The sequence below is a fragment of the Catharus ustulatus genome, chromosome 1 (assembly GCF_009819885.2).
Source record: "Catharus ustulatus isolate bCatUst1 chromosome 1, bCatUst1.pri.v2, whole genome shotgun sequence".
NCBI lineage: Eukaryota > Metazoa > Chordata > Aves > Passeriformes > Turdidae > Catharus > Catharus ustulatus.
In genome coordinates, this window is record NC_046221.1 from 28,037,144 (window position 1) to 28,059,431 (window position 22,288).

At 39.9% G+C, this 22,288-nt stretch overlaps 1 protein-coding gene across 4 annotated transcripts in view; it reads left to right on the forward strand.

Moving 5' to 3' along the window:
- The first annotated feature begins 1,130 nt into the window (after positions 1-1,130).
- The window catches only part of PHF14 (PHD finger protein 14), a 170,366-nt gene continuing 149,208 nt past the window's right edge, over positions 1,131-22,288 (forward strand). For all 4 annotated transcript variants that reach the window (XM_033077164.1, XM_033077259.1, XM_042780215.1 and 1 more), the window contains exons 1-4: positions 1,131-1,212; positions 1,702-1,812; positions 14,348-14,997; positions 18,905-19,049. In XM_033077164.1, the coding sequence (XP_032933055.1) occupies position 1,212; positions 1,702-1,812; positions 14,348-14,997; positions 18,905-19,049 (907 nt within the window). In that variant the 5' untranslated portion in view covers positions 1,131-1,211. The remainder of the gene's footprint in view (positions 1,213-1,701; positions 1,813-14,347; positions 14,998-18,904; positions 19,050-22,288) is intronic.

The following is a 22,288-nucleotide window of genomic DNA, read 5'->3' on the forward strand; positions in this document are numbered from 1 at the left end:
TGGTTCAGGAAGGCCGTACCTTCCTAGTACCTCAGCCAATGGGTAAAGGAAGAGGACAACTTGTGGCTTGGAGTTTAGGATAAAAGGAGGCTGTGCCCTCTGAAAACCTGAGAGAATCCTGCATGCGTGTTTCCCAGTGTACTCCCTTCCTTTATTCGAATGAAGTTGCAAGACAACTCTGTCTCCTCTATGGACACTGGCTTTTCATAGCATCATAGAACGAGTTTGGCCCTACGTTTAGCCATCATTAAACACACACTTTCCAGTTTGAAAGCCCTTACAGTCCTGTTGGAAGCTTTCCTGTTTAGCACTGTTCTCAATCCTCAAGCTCTTAATGTCATACCTGTGTGCCAGAGCATCAGTTGTTTTAAAACTTTTGTGCAGGTGGTTCATTTTTGTGGTGTAGGAGGTAGAGGCAAAGGGAACTCTGGAAAAACCGTGTGTACACAGGGACCGGGGGCAGCCCTTGACCGAGGCAAAGCTGGGACTCTTCCATGGGCAATGGCCCAGCATTGCTCTCCTTGCTGTCCATCTCTCACCATGAGGTTTTGCGCTTGTGAGCTCCCAGACTCCTGTGATGTGGTCAAACAATAATCCCTGGGATTTGTATTGTCATGGAATCACAGAATGGTCTGGGGTTTTAGGGAACATTGAAGATCACCTAGTTCCAACTAGGAACTCCTAATGGGTTTGGACGCTTTGAATTACACCAGGCTACTCAATGCTGAACATCTCTTCCCAATTTTCTTTTTTTTTTTTTCTTCCCAATAAAGTGGATTGCTGTTCTGTAGAAGTGCAAGAATGAGCTTGACAATCGAACAGTCTACGCGAAACTCAGTTCTTCGAGCAGGGGTTAAATAAGAACAGCTTTGTAACGCTTTCTCGTTTCCACATGGCGAAATGAAAAAATGCCAGCGTGGTTTTCAGAGCTGTTTTTCACCGGCAGCACCCTGAGAAGGAGCGGTTCTGCTCGGAGAGTTTGCGATCAGCGCCGCAGCCTCCCAGGCCCCGCGGGCCCCGCGCCGCTCCCCGGCTTCCCCCGGCGGTGCGCACGCGCCCGGGCGGCGCCTGCGCGGCGGGGCGGGCGGCGGGGCGGGCGCGGGTCTGCATCCGGGTCGCCGCCGTGCCCATTGTCTGGGGAAGGGGCCCGGGGCTCGGCGGCGCTGCACCCGAGGGCCCCTGCCCGCCCGCCGCCCACCCGCGCAGGCTTTAGTAAGTGATCCGCAGCGGTTCTGCCGGCCCTGCCTCGCGGGGGTGCCGCTGTGCCCGCGGAGCGCCTCCGCCCCCGGGCGAGCGGGCGCATCGCCGTCCCTTGGGCGTCCCCCGGTCCCGGCTGCGGGTCCCCCCCTGCGTCTGGGCGCCGGCGGATCGCGCCGAGGCGCGTCCTCGGGGGATGCTGGCTGCTCCGGGGGCGTATGGCGCCCGCCCAGCCGGCCCGGGGCTGCGGGCAGCCCGCGGTGCGCGGTGCCGTGCGGCCGCCGGCGCCTGCAGGGAGCACCAGCGCTCCGCCGGGAGGGCGGACCCTGCCCTGCCTCACCTGTGGGAGCGGGTGTCCCCGGACCCTGCTGCGGCTGCATCCGTGCGCTGCTCGCGGCACTGCCCCTGCCTGTCACGCCCGTGCTGCCTCGTAATTTAAATGCCCTTAGCGATGCTGAATTCTCTTTATGCCACACAGTAACAACACTGTTTTTTTCCCTGCAGTGGACCGCAGTTCGAAGAGGAGACAGGTGAAGCCTTTGGCAGCTTCGCTGCTGGAAGCTTTAGATTATGATAGCTCTGATGACAGTGATTTTAAAGTTGGAGATGCTTCAGGTAAATATACTTTCTCATCTCCTCGGTTCCGAATTATTTCATTTTTGGTGTATGGTTGCTCATTTAATATCATATGAGAGGCAGAATGCTTGTAGGAGTCTGCTGGGACTTGGAGCCGCTTGAAGCGAGTGACTTGATTGGATAACTGGAATATCAATACTTCAGTTGAGATTATTGTCTTACAACAGAAGTCCCATGATTGTGAAACAAGTTTTGGTAGAAACGTGAGTAGCAAATGTGCAGACTGCCTTAACTGAATTTATTGCTTTTGAGTTCTTCAGTGTAGGGATAATTTTTGGAATATTCACTGTATTTATTATTGAAATAAGAACAATCTAAAGCCATTTTGTTTTGAACAAGTCTGGATAATAGTTTGTTTTGGACTTACGAACTAGGCTTTTTCTCAAGATTAATTCTACTTGGTGAGTAAGAACCTAAAGAAAAAGATAATCTGCTCTGGTTTGTATTTTTTTAATGATAGACAGACTTAAGGTGTCCATTCAGGTAGAAATATGCAGAAAAGTGTACACATTTCATACTAGAAGGAAGTCCTTACTGTAAGTGTTGTTGCTTTGCAGTCTTTTTTTATGTGCAGATTCCTGTCTCTGCAGTGAGCATTCACAGATACTGGAAATAGACAAGATGACCAAAATAGAATTAGTGAATTCAAGTATATTGAAGGAAAGAGGGAGAAGGGATAGGACCACGTTGGTCCATAAAGTGCACATTGGATGTTCTGTGGCATATGCTGAGGGGAGTAAACAAGAACATGCAGGATGTATAAGACGTGAGGGAAGCATTATGGCAGCTTATCAAATAACTTGATGATGTTATTTCTGCACTGGGCATGCTGGTGTATGTCTTGTATGAATGTATAGTGCAAAAATATTCCTATTTAAAGGCTTGTTCTTTAACATTTGGCAAGTTCCTCTGTGTTGATGAACTTAAATGTGCTTAATAATAATTCATCCAGAGTCAGGTTTAAGGTCTGTCCTAATGCTTCTTGTTTGTGGTTTGTTTTGGTTTTGTTGGTTGGTTTTGTTCTGCTCACCACCTCTTCCCCTAGACTTACGTATATTTCCCTTGGTTGTTCTGGTAGAGCAGGCTGCAGTGGCTTAAGAGAGTAAAAACTGATGTTATCTTACCAATTTCATCTTAAGACTTTTGGAGGCTTATTTCATCTACTCTTTTAATTGTGTTCTGAGGCTTTTTGGTCCTTTCTTTTCAATAAGGATGTAATTTACCATAAAAGGAAATTATTTTTAATTACCAAAGAAAATCTCCCTATTTTGGAACAGTAATGTAGGCAGGATTTGATGGAAAATAAGGATTGGATAGGGAGTATGGGTGATGAACACGTAATTCAGTGCAGTGTATTAGTTGGTCTAAAGGCAGTCATATATTAAAAATAATACAGCTTCCTGACTCAAGTGTGTGAGTGCAGAAGAGTCACTTGTAATTGCTTTTTTTTTGACTTTTAGGACATTGTATACATACTAGAGGGGACTGGTCGGTGTCTAGCCTTGAGTGTATTTCGAAGTCAGTTTCATTTTGAGGAAGTTGAACAGATTTTCCTTTAAATATGCAACACTGAATTGAAACAAGCATATGAGGAAAAACCCAAGTTCTACTTAAAATGTTTTTTTTCTAATTGCTACTTTGTGTTCCTATATCTCATGAAGTGTTGTTTTAGCATTTCTGTACCTATATCTATCATTTATAGGATAAATTAATGTTCTGTATTATATAACTTAAAATTTTGTGAAAACACTTTGAAACAAGTGTTTCACAAGCAAGAGAACAAACCACAGAATTTGACATGTTATACTTTATTCAAAAATTTTCAGTGTGGAAAAGGAAATTTGTGAGAGTTTGGAGAAGTTGGGGAGTAGAAAGTTAGTACAAATAAAAGTTTCTCACACGTAATACAAAGTTTAATTGAATAGTCGCAGGAAATCTGAAGCAGAACATCTGTACTGGTTTAAAATGAAGCAGGTATTAACATACTGTTAAATTTGTTTGCACTTAGTCCATTTTGATTTGGCTGAAAGAAGTGATTAAATAAAGAGACTTTCTTACACACACATACACGCACATACATATATAGGACTATTCATGAGCAGCCTGTTGCAAATTGGTATTTAGTGTTTGCTTGAATTCAAAATGACGTTGTATATATAATTTGCTTACAAAAGGAAGTAAGTGTGCCAGAAGTAAGAACCAGTCTGCATTGAGTATCAGCATAAATTCTAGTATGGTAATTCCACAGCTCCACACCATATGTTGATGTTTATTTCATTCACAAATGCATGTATAGGTGTTTAAAATAAAAAAAACGAATTTGAAAATTAGTTCAAGTATTATTTAAATATGGAGTTAAAGGAATTCTGAAGTTGTTTTCTCCCTGATAACTGTGTTGTGTCCATATGTGTGAACTTTAGGATCTCCAGTGATGTGTACTTGTAGATGATACTGTGCAAATATATGGGGACTGAACCCAGAACACCTGAACTTTTACACGCCTTCCTTGTTCTACCAGATTCCTGGGAATATGCAACGCAGTAAGGATTTGAGAAGCTGCTACTTAGTGCTTTTAGAAAGCAGCTGGCATTTCTGAATTTTTGTTTTCAGAGTCCTGGCACCTTGGTAAATTTTTTTCATTATAAAAAATATTTCAAATTGTCTAACCTCTATTTCCACCAAAAAATACACAGGCAAGATGAACTTTTACTTACAGTGTAGTTAATTTCTTTTCTTTTGGATTTATTTCATACCAGCAGTCAGTTGGCCTTTTCCATTAAAAGATCTCAACATTCTGACGTCTCTTTAGAGAAGTTGATTTTAAAACTGTTACATTCTTGTAAATTTACTTTATGTAAGTAGTTTTCAGGCCTCTGGGATTTTCATTATGTTTATACTGAACAAAGTAATTTTTAATAACTTCTCTGTTTCTATTAGTAATACCATATTCTAAAGTACTGTTTTCTTCTGGTTTTTGTAAACATCTTTAAAAAATTGTTCCATGAGAAAGACTGTCATATGTAATCTTAATGTGGGAGCAATCAAAAAAACTGTCTCTTTGGAGTCAGCGTATGCAAACATGTGACTTGAAACGATGGCGCTGTAATATACTCAAGGCTTTTAATAATATCTTTCATGATACACATCAGTTACTTGAAGGTTTGCTTTTAAGTTAACTAAAGCATACTTTGGGGAGTCCTTTTGTGCATTATTTTTTTTTTGCAATGGGAGCAGCTGGAGATACACTGATGTCAGAAATCAGAGTGCAGGTCTGGAGTAACTCCCAGCAGGACTCCAAAGCAAGAATTTACCACTTTTCTTCTCTCTCATCTATGAACTCAGTTTTGTCAGCGCATGTACTGAAATTGAAATCATACAGAGGAATGTAGAGGCTCCTGAACAAGAATTGTGTGTGCGTTTAAGGACTGGTTCCTATCACAGTGTAGCTAAGAAGAAAATAACTGAATGCTGCCTTTGAAGAGCTCAATCTTGTCACTACTTCTGTTACTGGTCTTGTTGACTCAAATTTTTGCATACATTCTTTTTTATTTTTATTGGGTGTTGAGTGTGAAGTCCTACTTGCATATATATTATGTACTATTCTTGCAGTTGAAGTTAGTAGATCTGTTTAAAACGAGTAATGATCTACATAAATGCATATATTATCTATTCTTAAAAGTTGTGACTTGATCTAGAAATAAAAAGTTGCAAGTATCTTTATCCTTATGTAACTTGTTTCCTCTTAGCACAATGGAGATGTAATATAAAGAAACATTTGTGAAGGTCAAAAATACTACAGTGTTTAACAATACTGGAATCTTGATGAAGAAATAAATATGTTTGGGTTTTTAGATTAAACTTAAATGATAGGCAAGAGTAAAGTTGTAAGGTGTTTCAGTAGACAGTAAAGGTGAAAGAAAATACTGACTAGTTAATCATTAGTAAATTATCATATATTTCCATTTAAATGTGTAGTTCCTGAGACTGGGATTCACAGGGGTGTTTTCTGTTAGAGAAAATGGAAAATACCACCAGTATGTTCTTTTGGAGAATCTTCATCCCAGGTAAAACTTTTGTCTGTATGGATTTCTGCCACTAAGTAAAACTTTAGAGTCACTGATAAGATTTTGAGCTTCCATTTTCTTTGGAAACACTGGGATTTCTGTTATTTCAGGTGCTCCCTGACAAGCAATTGGTAGGGCACCCAATTTCATTAGTGTTCTAACCTTGTAAATGAGGCACTTCCTAATGACTGAAGTCAAAATTGGCAATCTTTAGCTCTGAGTGGTTTTGCAAACTTGGATAGGCGTTTACTGAAATGTCATGTGACATAATTATTGCTAGTGTAAAAGTAAGTGCTTACTAAATGACTTTCCTTTGTTCCCTTTCCATCATTTGTTCTATTAAACTAAGTACAGTAATTTCACTATTACAAACCGCACCTGATTATAAGCCACGTGTCCGGGTGTCAGCAACTTTTTGTTCTTTATCCATATACAAGCCGCACCGGATTCTTAGCCACACTTTCGTTTGCAGTGAGGATCTGCGTGCAACTTTCATAAAGTTGCCAATTAGTAACAGAATCGCGGGATCACAGGGTTTACTGGCTCAGCCCCGGCTCAGGGCTGCTACTTGGAAGCGGGGGAGTGGCATGCCCGGCCAGAGCCGCTGGGAAGCGGGAGAGTGGCGTGCCTGGCCGCCGCTGTGCTTGCCGGGGCTGGGCAGCGCTGCTGTGCTTTCTAGGGGCGGGCAGCGCTGCTGCTGTGCTACCGCTGCCCTGGGGCCAGGCAGGCTCCGTCTCGGTTCGGGGCTGCTGCGGGCTCCCGTTTCCAGGTTGGGAAATTTCCGAAATTTGTTCATATATTGGCCGCTCCTGAGTGTAAGCCGCGCTTTTGGGTTGGGAGCTAAATTTTAGTCAAAATGGTGTGGCTTATAATCCTGAAATTACTGTACTTGTTTTCTGAAGTATGTAACTCAATCAGTGGTCAGTTTTGTCTCATGCTCTGTCTAGTCTCCATCTGCAGTTAATATATATTAATACATGTTTTCAGAATACTACTTGAGAACGCAATTTCCTCCATAGAACTATAGTGTCTTAATCTATATTGGTTTGGTATGTTCTTAATCATGTTATTTTGGACAGTTCCATTTTTTTAACTGCCAGCACCACCAATGTTGGATTGCCACTAGTCTTCCAGTGTTTAATCATCATATGCAGCAAAATAGCATAGAAATCCAGGGGCATGTATCTAACTGGTGTGTTAGATTCCCTTTTTTGGAATTATGTTGTGAGTGAAGTATTAAGCCTTTAGTTCTTGCTTATAGTTTTATTGACTATAGCATAATGGACTTCTGTGTCTAATAATAAATGTGATAACAATTTTACCAGTTACACTTCTCTGTCTTTGGTAATTTTTAAATTATTATTTTTAATACTATGATCTAGGTTTCCCTGCCCCCTTTTTTTTTTACATCCAGTTATTAATGTTGTAGCTTTCTAGTTAGTTTAATAATTTCTTTAAGGTACTATGGAGTCTTTATTTGTGATATAGATCAGATGTGTAGGAAGGGGAGCTGCTTTTGCATGTTTAGTATAGTATAGCACATGTGCCAAGGATTTTTTGTGGTACTGGAACTGTTCTTCCATAAGCAAATTTATGGCCAGAGGCTGTTGACAAATACTTTTAGTAGTGCTTTCCATGTTTCTCTTCAATCAGGGTGCAGCACGCTGGGTGAGAGATTGTACATGGTGCTTAACATGTTGTTTTAGCAGAGATCGTTAGGTAATTTCACATAATCATGCTAAAGGATAAAGGAGTGATATTTAACCTCATCTGCATCCTGGTTTTTGTTACTGCTCTCAAAAAGAGGGTCTTGTAAGGTCACTGTAGGCTCTTTGTCACGTGATGGCTAGATTATTATTGAATAATATTATTAATTATTAATATTATTTAGCTGTGATAACTTGCTGTTGCATGCTCAGTTTTTCAGTGTTCCAGGATCCTTGATTGTATTTGTTGTAGGTCGCTTCGAGCACTTCATAAAGACTCTGATAGGATTTGGTGTGAATAAAAGAATTTTCTAAAATGATTCCAAATGCTTCTTGCCTACTATTCGCTATTTGTTAAAATTTATTAGTGGAAGAGGCAAGTCCAAAATTGAGTCCATGATTGCCTTTAACCAGCTACTCCTTTAGAGTTCACTTAAAATAATCAATAGAACTGTTTTTTCAAGAGCTCCTTATTAAGCTAAATACTGCATTGAAGAACCAGACTGTTTCCTGTCAGAGATTGGCCAGGTACTTTTGTAGTGCAGCACTTGCTCTGTATATACATGAATTTTCTTGGAAAGTTGAAAAAAATATTAAATTGTGTAGTGTCCTATTTAAAATTGTTTGTAAAATAGTCCTGCAAAAATCCCTGGAAGGATTTTTTGTTGACTCGTGTAATGATTCCAGTAGGTTTACCGTGAAGTCTTGTGCATCATACATATTATACAAGACTCCATAGCTGAGTGGATTGTTTCTTTAATTCTTTTTTTGTATGTTAATTGTGTAGCATAATGTTCTGTGCTTTTCAGAATTATCCTCTTTAGATTTGAGTGCCACCTGCTGTTGTGCTTAGTAGAGCTAAAGATGCAAGGTGTAGGGGAATAAATTATGTCTTTCTCCCAACTGTTATCTCTCATATTTGTTCTCAATGGAACTCTGTATTCTTCACTATTTGGTGGTGTATCTGGCCCCATCTTTCACTTAGAGTAGCTTTACTTCTTTCTTATAGGGAATGACATGATATGGTTGCCAAGTTGAAAGAGCCATTCTTTAAGCATTTCTTTCAAGGAGAAAATTGTATACTGCAGCCTCTTCCTCAGTAAAAGTGCAGCTGACAGAAGAAGACCTGCAAAAATTGCTATTATCACAGAATAGCTCTTTCTAGAAAAGCACCTATCACAGTGGATGCATTCAGATCAGGGAGAGATATCTCTTACTATAGATATCTCTGGTGTGTATATGAATGCATAAAGAGAGAGTAGAAAGCAAAATGTGCAGGCAGAAGGCAGGCAGAAATTTAAGGAGAGAAGTGAGGGGAAATAGTGTTTATTTGCTCTCTGCTTTAAATTATTGCATTGTGTAGTATTGATGTACAAGAATCAATGTTAGCAAATTAGAGTGCTGTTAGAGATCAGGACTAAGATTCCCTCCAAAAGATGAACATTTAAATTGGCAAGAAGTATAAGACTATTTAGAAATGCATCAGCACAGTTAAAGCATCAAAACAAATGTCTGTCATAGATTTATGGTGGGGAAATAATGAAAGCTAAGTTATAAATTTCAGTTAATTTTAACGTGGCAAAATCTTGTGTTACCTTACTTACAGTAAGACAAATAGTGCACGTAGGCACTTGGCACCTGTGAAATGAGATACAAAATACATTTTGCTTTGAGCATACATATGGCATGTAATGTGTGATATGTCTAGTATGAGAGTATAGCTTTAGGAGTTACTTGTAAAATATTTATGAGAACTGGCAAGTATCATAGAATTTTAGAATTGTTTAGTCTGGAAAAGACCTTTTAAAGTAGAGTCCAACTGTTATTCTAACACTGCCAAGCCCACCACTAAATCATATTACTAAATGCCATGTCTACACATCTTTCAAATATCTATGGGGGCAGTGACTCAACTACTTCCCTGAGAAGCAACCTTTTCTGTGAAGTTTTTCCTAATACCCAACCTAATCCACCCCTGTTGCAACTTAAAGCTGTTTCATCTTGTTGGATCACTTGTTACATGGGAGAAGAGTCTGACCCACCCCTTGCTACAGCCTCCTTTCAGGCAACTGTAGAGAGTGATAAGGTCTTTCCTGAACCTCCTTTTCTCCAGGCTTCTGCTCCAGACCTTTCGCGGCTCCATTGTCCTCCTTTGGACACACTCTAGCACATCAGTGTCTGTCTTGAAGTGAGGAGCTCAGAACTGAACACGGAATTTGAGGTGTGGCCTGACCAGTGCCAAATACAAGGGAGCAGTCACTGCCCTCGTCCTGCTGGCCATACTATTACTGGTATAGGCTAGGGTGCCACTGGCTTTCTTAGCCTGCGTACGTGCTGGGTCTTGTTCAGCCAGACCAGTACTCCCCACCCTTTTCTACTGCACAGCTTTCCAGCTTCTCTGCCCCCAGTCTGTAGTGCTCCATTATCTTGATGGTATTCAAGATGATCTGCTCCATGACCTTCCAGGGTCAGGCTGGCAGGACTAACTGGAGTTTCCCAGATACTCCTTCTGACCCTTCTTGCAGATGGGTGTCATGGTTTTTTAACTTCTAATCATCTGGGACCTCCCTGGTTAGCCAGGATTGCTGGTAAATGGTTGAATGTGGCTCATTTGGGGCCACAGACCTGTGTGTGTGTGTCTGAGATATGTAGCAGATCACTGACCATTTCCCCTTGGATTGTGGGTGCTTCATTGTGCTCCCTGTGTCTGTCTTCTAGTTTAGGGGGTTGGATGCCCAGAGATTAATGGATCTTGCTGTTCAAGACTGAGGCAAAGAAGGCATTAAGTACCTCAGCCTTTTCCTCATCCTTTGGCACTGTTTCCTTCCTCATTCAGTAAAGGGTGGAGATTGTCTTTAGCCTTCCTTTTGTTTTATTTTTATTCCTTTTGTTTCCTTCCTTTTGTTTTACTTTTATTTATTTTTATATAATTTATACATAAATATATTTTTGTTTATTTTTATTATATTTATTTATTACGCCTTGTGTTGATAATGTATTTATTATCTTTTATGGCAGTAGTCAGATTAAGTTCTAGTTGGTCTTTGACCCTTCTAATTTTATCCCTGCAAAACAATTTTCTCCCTCACTTCATCCCTGCAGTCCTCTCGAGTTGCCTGCCACTTCTTCCAAAAGCCTTAAATTCTCCTTGTTCTTCTGAGTTGGAGTCAAAGCTCTCAGCTCCCTGTTCAGGCACATAAGTCTTTCTCACTGCTGGTTTGTCTTTCAGCACATAGGGATGGCCTGCTCCTGTGCTTTTAAGATTTCCTTGAAGAATGTCCAGCCTTTCTGGACTGCCTTCTAAGAGCCTCTGCTGACCAAGCCTCTCAACAGGACATCATCTCTCTGAAAGTCCAGGATAGAAGTTCTGCTGACCCTCTTGCTTGCTTGCTTCTCAGAAAATTGAAAATTATTATTTCAAGTTTGCTCTGCCCAAAACACACTCCAGTCATCGCATCACCCACAAGTCCTTCTCTGATCACACATAGCAGATCCTGTGGGGAGTCTTTGCTATTTGGCTCCCTCATTGTCTGTGTCAGGCAGTTAGCTTCCACATGCTCCAGGAGCATTCTGCTGTATTGTGTTTCCAGCAGACATCTGGTAAGTTGAAGTTCACTAGGAGAATGAGGGCTAGTGGTTGTGACTTCTCATCCAACTGTTTATAGACTATTTTGCTTTCCTCTTCATCCTGGTTGGGTGGTCTTTAACAGACTCCCACCTTGGAATTGCCTTGTTGACAGTTCCCCTGAGCCTTACCCTTAAACAACCATATCGTCATTACACCCTAGACAATTAAAACACTCCCTAACGTATGGGGCTACCCCACCACCTCTCCTTCCTTGCCTGTTCCTTCTGAAGAGTTTATAGCCATCCAGTGCAGCACTCTGACTGTCCATGTTATTTCATGTATATGTAAGTGGCAGCTGTGTCCTAGTTTTACTGCTGCTCTGTGGCTTTCCACCCCTCCTGTGTGTTGCTTGTATTGTGTTCATGTTGTAGAGGCAGCCGGGCTATTGATCTCACCAGCTTTTTTAGAGAACAAGCCTTAAGTCTTACCATGTCCATTTTCAGTGGTGTCCATGTTTTCTAACACATAAAACCTTTGTGTCTTTACTGCTGCATGGATCTCCATTCCCTACCTCCACTGAGGCAACAGACTGAAGGACCTTTCTAGCATGTTGTCCGCCAAACAGTGGTGTGCTGCCCCCGGGCATATCTCTAGGGAACCTGGGTTTATTCCTTTCCCCCTTCAAATCTAGTTTAGTCTTTCAGTGAGCCCTGCTAACTCCTATGCAGAGATCCCTTTCCCCCTCTTTATCTCTGGTGTGCCCTGTCTATTGCCAACAGGCCTGGTTCCTATAAACTAATCCATGATCAAAAAACCCTTAAAAGTAATCTGATTGAATCCCCTGCCTTGGTCAGAAACTTTTTTAACTAGACCAGATTCTTTAAAACCCCATCCCACCTGGCCTTGAATATTTTCAATGATGGGACACCTATAAGGCCTGGACAGTCAGTTCCAGTGACTCACCATGCTCATTGAAAAGTTTCTTGTGTCCAAGCTAATCCCTACCCTCTTTCAGTTTGAAACCCATTCCCCTTTTTGTGTGATCACAGGCCTTGGTAAAAAATCTCTCTTATAAGCTCTCTTCTCCTTGGAGCCTTCTCTTCTCCAAGCTGAACCACCCCAACTCTTTGACCATGTCTTCATAGAGTATTGTAGCCTTCTCACCATTTTTTGTGGTCCTTCTGTGGAGGTGCTCCCTTAACAAGGAAAGGCTGAGAGAATGCCTGTTCATGCTTAAGAAGAGATGACTGAGAGGGGACCTCATCCATGTCTGTCAGTATCTGAAAGGAGGGTGTTGGGGATGGACCAGGCTCTTTTCAGTGCCGAGCAATTGAAGTAGCAACTGGGCAAAAACTGATACACAAAAGTTCCACTTGAATACGAGGAAAAGCTTATTTAGGGTGCTGGTGACTGAGCGCTGGAGCAGACTGTCCAGAGATGTGCAGTCTTGCTCACTGGAGCAATTGTCTGGGTGCAGTCCTGGGCATGGGTGTGCTCTGGGATGACCCACTGTGGTCACTTCTGACCTTACCCATCCTGTGGTTGTGTAGCCAAACAAATTACTGTAACTTGAAAACAATTATTTTTGTTTACATATTAGTTAATACTGGTTTTATTTCTCATGTATGCCTGACTCATGTTCCACTCTTTCAGAACTTCAGTTATTTATCTTGTACTTCAGTTACTACAGTTAAGGCAACAGGTGTTGAGAAATTACTGAATTATGTTTTTCTCGAAGACTGTAAAAAAAACTTGTGTTTTTTCTGGATCTCCGAGGGTTAGAACATGTGTTGGAAACTTTTGGTTTTTCTTAGCTTGCAAGGGAATGGATAGCTTTGATGTCCTTCAGTAATAGTAGCACTTACGGAATTTTTTGTCAATAGTTATATAATCTCCTCACTGAATGCTTCCACGTGTGGGTATATGCAGAATAAGGCAAACGTGACCATTATATTGAAGTAACAACTGGCTAATCATTGGCAATGTTCTTTGGGGTGGAAAAAAATGCCACATGAAATGACACACTGTGCACACCTACCTCAGCATCTGTTTATTTGGATTTATACAGAGTTGAGTGTGCAGAGAAATTCTCTGTGTAAGATGATACTGAGTGGTGGAGAGTTTTGGGTTATGCCTAAACAATTAAGATGTGGGTTTTTTTTCAATTTGTGAGCGTTGACATGTTTCATCTTTGCATCTATATGACAGTGAATCAAGAACTTGGTGATGGCTATGAGAGAACTGAAAACTGTAGCCACTACCTAATTGATCTCTGCATTGGATCAAGAAACTATATTTTCTTTTTAAAATTTTCTAAAAAATATTTTCTGAATTTTCCTTCATTAAAACAATACTAGGAATGAAAAGCAGTAGGTGCGTATAACATGAGAGACAGCAAGGTGGATGCTGTTTATAAAGTTTAGCAAGTTCACCTGTTATTTTAAAATATTTTTACAAGTATTTTATAGTAAAAATGTCTATTTATTAATATAAAAATCTTTATTCTTTTTTGTTGCTCATGTTGACTTGTGTTAATTAATGAAATAGTGAGTACACGCAGAACAGTACCTTATGAGTGATTTAAGGTTAATGTATTGTAGTGTGTCTGCAGTGTTGAATGAGGCATAGTTTATGTGGAATTAGTAAGTGAACTAATCTTGGAAATTAGGAGTCCTCAAACCCAGAATCAACAAAGATGTATTAAAAATGAAGGTGAGGGATAATCCATATTATTATTAGAAGTAGTTATGTAAACTCTTCATTTTGTGATTTCAGACCTCTTCTATTGGATAACTGTTTTATTTTGAAGATGTAGAAAACACCTCCAGAAATTAAAAACTGGAATACTCTTTCTTTAAGATGTGACTTCACATGGAAATTACTCTGTGCTACTGCTTTTTGTTAATATGAGCTGCAGTTCAAAGGAGCATATAATGCTCATTTAATAAGTTCTACCATCTTTTTTTTTTGGCATCTTAAAATGCAGTCATGTTTAACAGATTCTCAACATAGAGCTCGAAATAGCAATATTTGGATACCAGCTGAAAAAATAGGTGGAATACCTTATGAGGGAGAAACATGCATCATTCTTTTGTTTAACAACTTACTTCAAGAGATTTTATTTTTGGGGGTACATTTATGTCCGAACTTTTTTTAAATTTTCATATGCTCAACAGATTCTGAAGGAAGTGGTCATGGGAGTGAAGATGCATCTAAGGACAGTGGTGAAGGTTCCTGCACTGAATCAGAAGAAAATATCTTGGAGGAGGAACCGGCAGAAGAGAAAGTAGAAGAGCAACAGCCCAAAACCTCCACTGAAGAAGAAGTGCCAACAGCAGACAAAGAGGTAATTAAAACTGAAAAGAAAGAACAAGAAGATGAAGAAGAAAAACCAAAAAAGAAGAAAGAGAAGGAGAAAGCAGCTGAACCTGATGCTGTGGCTGATGAACAAACAAATGAACCAAAAAAATGGAATTTGCGCAGGAACCGACCTCTGCTGGATTTTGTATCGATGGAAGAGCTAAATGATATGGATGACTACGACAGTGAAGATGACAATGACTGGCGGCCTACTGCTGAGAAAAGAAAAGGAAAGAATGCACTGAAAAAAGAGGGGAGTGATGGAGATAACGAAGATGATGAAGATGACGGGAGTGGAAGTGATGAAGATGACAATGATGAGGAGGGTAATGAAGAAGATAATAGCAGCACGGCTAGTGATGGAGGATCCAAGAAGAAGAAGAGTAAAGTTCTTAACAGGAATAATGCAGATGATGAGGAATTGACAAATGATAGCCTGGCTCTTTCACAAAGCAAGAGTAATGAGGTAGTGCAACCAACTTTCTATAATATATCTGTTGACAAATGGAAACTACTCCCCAGTAGCTATTCTGTTAATATTAAAAGTTAAACTGATTGGCTGGACTTGTGTTCACAAAATAGTAACTGAATAATAAGTGAAGCAGGAAAAATTATGCTAAATAGGCACTGCATATTAAGTAACCTTGCTTGGACCGTTTGACCAATCCAATGCCACTAAAGTCAATAATGGGAATTCTGTTGGCTTTACAGAGATTGGATTAGTACTAAAACTAGGAGGTCCAGTATGCAAACCAACATGTGTTAGTGAGACTTCTGTTTTATTGTGTTGTATATCTGTAATGTTATGAAAGTTAAAAGCATCTGTGACATAATCATAAAATAGATGCATGAGGCATTCTTTGCCCTTCTTTGTGACAAACATCAAAGTCTGAACAAACTTCACTTACAGAAGAATTTTAAGTTAAAAACCATGCAGACTAGGTTTAAAATCAAATAGAATAATTACGATAATTTATGTTGAATTTGCTTATAATAGTCACAAATGAATTAATTTCTTACCACACTAAAAGCATTTGGGTACTATGAATATTATATTAAATATCTTCTGATTGCAGAATGTGAATATTATATATATATAAATGTTTAATAAAATAACCTTTTTTCCCTATGCACAATTACAGTTGCCTTGGAGATTGTGCCTGTGGAAAAGTTAAGATACCAGGTTATCACTGTGGCTGAATTCATGTTCTGCAATAGCAAAAGTCAGAACAAAATATAAAGAATGGTTGTAAAATCTATATTCTGTTTTCAGGATATAATCACAATGTCAACATAACATTTGAGAAATGGTAGTGATATCACATTATTTAAAGTTCTACTGTTACTTTTTAACTTTGTTTAAATGTGTAAAATGACAGGCAACTAAACAGTATTTGGATTTGGTCCATTTTAAATACTTTGATACGTATCATATATATATATTTACATATTATTGCTAGTGAGCTGTACTGCTTTAACTACTAGAGTAATTGGGATTGAAAAAAAGCATGATTTATTAAGATTTTTTTCCTTTTTAAACATTTTGTATAGGCATCTTCTTTCCTTGTCAGGCTCTGTGATTATAGTATTAGTATCTGCATTTTCTTGGCTCAGGAGCTGAAAATACTCTTGCTCTACCAATACTAATGATCAGAACTGGAAACAGAGAGAGGCAGTTTTCTTTCAGAGTTACTTCCCGTATCAGACTGGAGATGTGTAGCTGCATTCTTAGTGGTATATTCTGCAATTTAATTTCCATTGGCTTGGAAAAACAGACCTGTGTCAGAAACCCAGAGCTGTCTCTGATGCATCTTCTTTGAAGCTGCTTAATATGCATGGATATCATATTCTATTCTTGCCTTAGATTTAGAACAGTGATCAGAACATAAAATCAAAATTTGAAAATTTGGAGTTAAAATCATAATTTTGTAACTGGTAATTTAGCTTTATTACATGTAAAATGCTGTACTGTTTATCTTTATTAAGAAGTTTTGCAAAAGAGTATAGACTGAATTGTAGACTGAAAATAGTAATTTTCAGATTTCTGATACTCAAGATACTGTATTGTAACAGTATACTCTCCACGGCTACAATATTTTAAATTACTAAAAAAGGAAAAAAAGTAAAAAAAAAATCTTGTCTAGCAGACACATCTAGCAAAATCTCATCACTGCAAAAACAAAGTTCTTAGAAAACTGAGTTCCTAGATGTTTAAATACATAATAAATTTAGGAAAGAATGTTCAGGTAATTAGTTCTCAACATATTGTAGTGTCCTTTATAGGCATTCTTTCTTTCCTTTGCTTATTTTTGGAGGCTGGAAACTGGGGAGGGTGTTGAGGAGGGGTTGTTTGGTTCTTATTTCCCTGTGATTTTTATTTGTTTACATTTTGCAAAAATATTTTCAGGTCTGCATATACATTATTTTAATGTGTGCTGTAATTAAATACCATGTGCTTTTCTATTGTATTATGCACAGAATAAAAATTTAACTTTCTTTCCTGAGGTCAAGCATCATTAGTAGGTAAAGGGTGCTTTTCTATTTTTATGATTATTACTACTTTATAGGACTTTTCTATTCTCAGTGAGGTGGTTATTGTTTTTATATTTTTTTTTCTCTTTGAAGCTAAAAGTCTATGGGCATATAGCTTGAAACGCTCACTTTCTTCATTAACACCACAGAAATGGGAGTTACATAGTGAAATCCAGCTGAAATAGTTTCTCCCACTTCAGCAGGGAACAGGACTTGTTCAGGAGTTGCAGCAATTACTATTATATGTAAAAGTTTCCATGTTTTGGATGAGTCTCTCAGGTGCTTACATAGACTAAAAGCAGAGGAGAGCAGCACACTTTCCAGGTCATTCTCTCTCCATGCCTCCATAAAAAAATAAGTTACTTAGCTGCTTTGTTTGACCTGGTAGCTTTCTTCACGTGTGGTGAACCTTAATGATTGGGCATCAGAACAAAAATGTGATCCCCTTTCATCATTTCTTGTTTGTTCTGGTTTTTTCGTCCATGTTTGCCTAGATGGCTGGTGTCATTTCAGTGTTTTAACAAGGCATTTCTGCTGCTTCATTTAAAGTAATACATTGGTTTCCTTTTTTTTATTTTTAACTACCAAACCTCAGGTTTCTATAACAGTAGAGATTACCAGTGTCTTTTAAACTTCTCTCAGTGAAACCAACTAACAGTTAAAATCAAAGCTGATCTCTGTAGAGTTGTGACATGAATCAGCGAAACCTGTGCCATAGAACAGTAAATCTGCCGAAGTTAGAGAGCATCCACTGCCGTTTTCCTATCTGTAATGGGAATGGTAAGCTAAACATGGGTATTTTGAATAATGATGGGCTGCAGTAATGTCCAAGCTTATTGCTTTCCTCAAAATGCTTTGTCCTAAAAGGAGGATGTTGGACGAGATGCTCCCTAAGTCTGAACTCGGTATCAGAGAATCTTCTATTTTTCACAATTAGTTACCTTCCTTTAAGCAATGTGAATGTTCTTTTCTGTGAATATTCTTTCTTTCTCTGTGAATGTTCTTTTCTATTTCTACATGAGCTCATGTTCCCTTAGCTGTAGTATTGGTGCTGTGTTTTATAAAGGGGGGGGTTGGAATTAGAAAAAAATGTTTGAGAGGGCATCTTTCACCCTAATTTTTTTTTTTGGATACCACAGCAGTTTTGGAATATTTTCACATCTTCGACACTTCAAATGGTGCCATTAAACTGTCAGCCTCTGCTTTGAAACTATTACTGCAATAGTTTTTATTCTATTGTGTATTCTATTTTTCTATTTCGCTATTGGGCTTATTTTCATACTTCCTTATTTGTCTTCATATTGCCAGTAAAGGTAGTTTGAACTCAAGTATAAAAATAAATGAATATGTAAGGAGGCCATTAAACTGCAGAGGAGACAGTGGTGCTGTCTCACAATGATAATAGTAAGAAGACTATTAAGAAAACTAATTTTGCATATAATTTTGGTTTATGAGGCATTTCTCTGTGAAAACCCACAATCTGTTTAAGAGCCATGGTTCACAATGTAGGTTCCCAGAATAGGGCTTTCTTAGGTATTCCATTTTGTAGAATATAAATGGTTCAAAGGCATATTTTTCTGTCTTGAGGAAGTCACTCTCCTCTGACCTCTGTATCTTAACAAGTCTATAGAGTGCATTGAGATCCATGCATCCCAGCTCTTGTATTCATGGAGGAAGTGTTTGAGCACTTTGACAACAAAGAAGCTATAGCCTTTTGAAAATAATGTTCCATGGTTCTTTGATTATTTTTCAAAAATTTAGCAAATAACAGTTTTTCTGCTTGCTTTAAATAAAATTGAAGTTCCTGGCATAATTAATGTGTCTCCATTTTTCAATATTAGGACTCACTGATCCTTGAGAAGTCTCAAAATTGGAGTTCCCAGAAAATGGACCATATTTTGATTTGTTGCGTTTGTCTTGGAGATAACAGTGAAGATGCTGATGAAATAATCCAGTGTGACAACTGTGGAATAACAGTGCATGAAGGTAATACAACCCTTCATTCTCATTGCAGGAGGAAAGCATATGCTTTGCTTTTAATAAAATTTTGACCTGCTTTCTTGAAACAAAACCTTTTGGTGCTGGGGCTATTTTTATATAATACTGCATTGATCTTTTTCAGTGGTGTAACAGCCCTCTTCTACTTCGGCGAAGCAAATATAAAGACATGTGGGGTGGGATGTAGTCTACAGATACTGACACAATGATTGACAGTTTGCAAATATTGGAGCTGTGCACTGTATTTTCAGTCCTTTAGGATATTCTACTAGTGTATTTTGTCTTACGTATTTCAATATATGAATTTGATTGCATAATTGGGATGTAAGATAATGAGAATAGGAGGCCTTGTAAAAGAAAAGGTTATTTCACCTATATTTTTGCTGTACCGAAACAGCAGAGAGAAGGGGAAGAAGAAAGGTATTGTCCATGGCATTTATTTGTAAGTGAAGAAAGCCAGTCTTGAACTTCCTCATAATTTTCACTGGCATTTTGAAACAGTGAAATTTTGAAGTTAGAACATACTCAAGTTGTTGGTTTGCTAAATCCTTTGAAATCAGGACTATGCATATGTAATAAATGTAGGCGATCTGATTTTACAGAAACACTCCAGAATGATAATTTAGGCCAATGTGTGAAATTTTAACAGCTTTACATGGAAGATGAGACTGTATTGTATGTTGTTGCTCTTTCTTTTGAGCAAGAGAAGGTAAGGGAGATATTAACACAATGAGGTACACCTCTTTTGTTAAAAAACAAAACCTTTCTTTTCCTCCATGAATCATGTTGGGGCTTTTTTCCTCATATCCTGTACTATTTTAGGACTTCACAATTTTTTTTCAAGTTTTCCCAGGAAAATGAGATAAACTACTTCAATTATTGAGATAAAAATAAATTAGGCTTTCATTCTTCAGAAGTGCACAATGCATTTGTGATTCCCTGTCCTAGTTTAGGGCAAATTTGGGAGAAAACCTCCAAAGGGCCTCCCCCGCCAGGAAGCAAACCCAAGCAGACCATCTCCCAACTGCTTTGGGAAAAAATTTCCTCAGAGAGAAGTGGAAAAAAACTGTTTAGTCAACAGGCAAAGCACTGCCCAGCACAAAAAAGGGCCAATACTGAATCATGAAACCTCTTGCTGCTCTGAAGAGATGGCAACTTGAGAAAGTCTCTCTCCTGTTGGTGGTAGCTCGGCTCAGGCTGTTATCAGACCCTCTGGCACTGGAAAATGCCGCTGCCCAGGCCAGGCCCTGGCGGGCCACAGGTGCAAGCTCCTGCTGCTTCCCCTGGGACACCAGTCCAGAGCAGGTTCGAATAATTCCAGGATGAAAAGGAAAAAACTTTCCGGGGACCTTCTCTGCTTCAGTCAGTCAAAAAGTTAACTAAAAGCAAGGAAGAGCTCGCTCGTTCTGTCCGCCACAGTGACACAGTCCAGGAGACAAAGTGATGGAACTCCTACCTCTATGTTTTGAAAACAACCGCCTCAGACATTCCACTGCTTCACCTTCCCCCTGCTTCACTCTCAAGTCCAGCCTTAAAGGTACAAAACTTATTTCTGGGCAAAACAGACAAATAGGGATACAATTCAACATGATAAAGTATAAGAGTTGGTCTGAAGTTTCCCTGATCTGCCTCATCCTGATCTGCCTCATGATCGTCCAGGATCAGAGCCTAAGACCCTGGGACCCTACTCGCTCTGGACAGGAGTTCTGGCCTGGTCAAAGTGGATGCTTACCAAGGGACTGTTCTGCAGGTGTGTGCTGTACCATCATGGTGCGCTGCATTAGAGCAGGCATGGGCTGGAAGCGCCGTGTTTCTGCACCTGCTTCTTGGAGCAACTGGTCTCCTAACAATAGTCCATAAATCTCCTCACCTTTTGGGCAGAGGCCACTTGCTTTGGAAAAAGACAATAAAAGTGACTTTCTAGAAGGCACCTCTGCGATCTCCCCGCAGAAGACACGTGTATTGGCTGGACCACGAGGGCACCGCATCTATTGGCAGGACCATGAGGATGTGTCCCATCTGTTGGTGGCTATTCCCCATTCCTCTCTCTCTCTCTTCTTGCTGTGTTTCCTTTATTTCTCTTCCCTCTATTGCAAAAACTGAGTTGTTGGCATTTAGTAAAAGCACATTGCTGTTTGTTGTTGAATAAAAACTTCAGTCCCTTACTGTGTGTCTTTTGCACCCTGAGGTCAAACGAATCATCACGACTCCCGCTTGTGTTGGGCGGATCATGACACAAAGTCACCCCAGGACATTCCACCCCTTATCCCCATATTGTCAACTCATTACCAAAACTAATGTATGTTCTAACTCTGCACACACATACATTATGCATACACATATATATGGTATACAGCTATGTATAGATAATAGCAGTAACACTCAACAGTGATATTTGCATATGGTTCTCACCCATTAATCAGTTCTTCCTGAGGTACACATCATGTTGTTCTATCTTCCTCCATTCTCCACCATGTGCAACCAGGTCCCTGATCACAGACATCACCATGAATGGGTTTATCTGTACTTGAAGCAGAATTGATCCAAACTGTATTCCCTAACAAACCTCTGGCAGGCACCACTGGGGCTTTGTCTCTAACTACTATATGCAGGGGCTTAGACTGGGCGGGACCTGCTCATTTGGCAGAGCCTTGGGTGTTAACTAACCAGGTGCCCTTTGCTGGATGCTGCTCCCAGTTTTTGAAAGATCCCCTACCCAGTGCTTTCAAAGTGGTTCTTAACAGTCCATTGTACCTCTCCACTTGCCTGCAGCTGGTGCATGGTAGGGGATGTGGTACACCCACTCAGTGCCATGTTCCCTAGCCCGGGTATTTTTAAGGCTGTTCTTGAAATGAGTCCTGTTGTCTGACTCAATTCTCTCAGGAGTGCCATGCCTCCAAAGGACCCGTTTTTTTCCTCGCCCAGGATGGTGTTCTAAGCAGTGGCGTGAGGCACAGGAAAGGTCTCCAACCATCCAGTGGTGGCTTCCACTGTGGTCAGTACATAGCGCTTGCCCTGGCGGGTTTGAGGCAGTGTGATGTAGTCAATCTGCCAGGCCTCCCCATACTTATATATGGACCAATGCCCACCATACCAGAGAGGCTTGACCTGCTTGGCTTGCTTGATGGCAGTGCATGTATCACAGTCATGGATAACTGAGAGATACTGTCCATGGTTAGATCCACCCCTCGGTCTCGAGCCCGCTTATATGCGTCTCTGCCCTGATG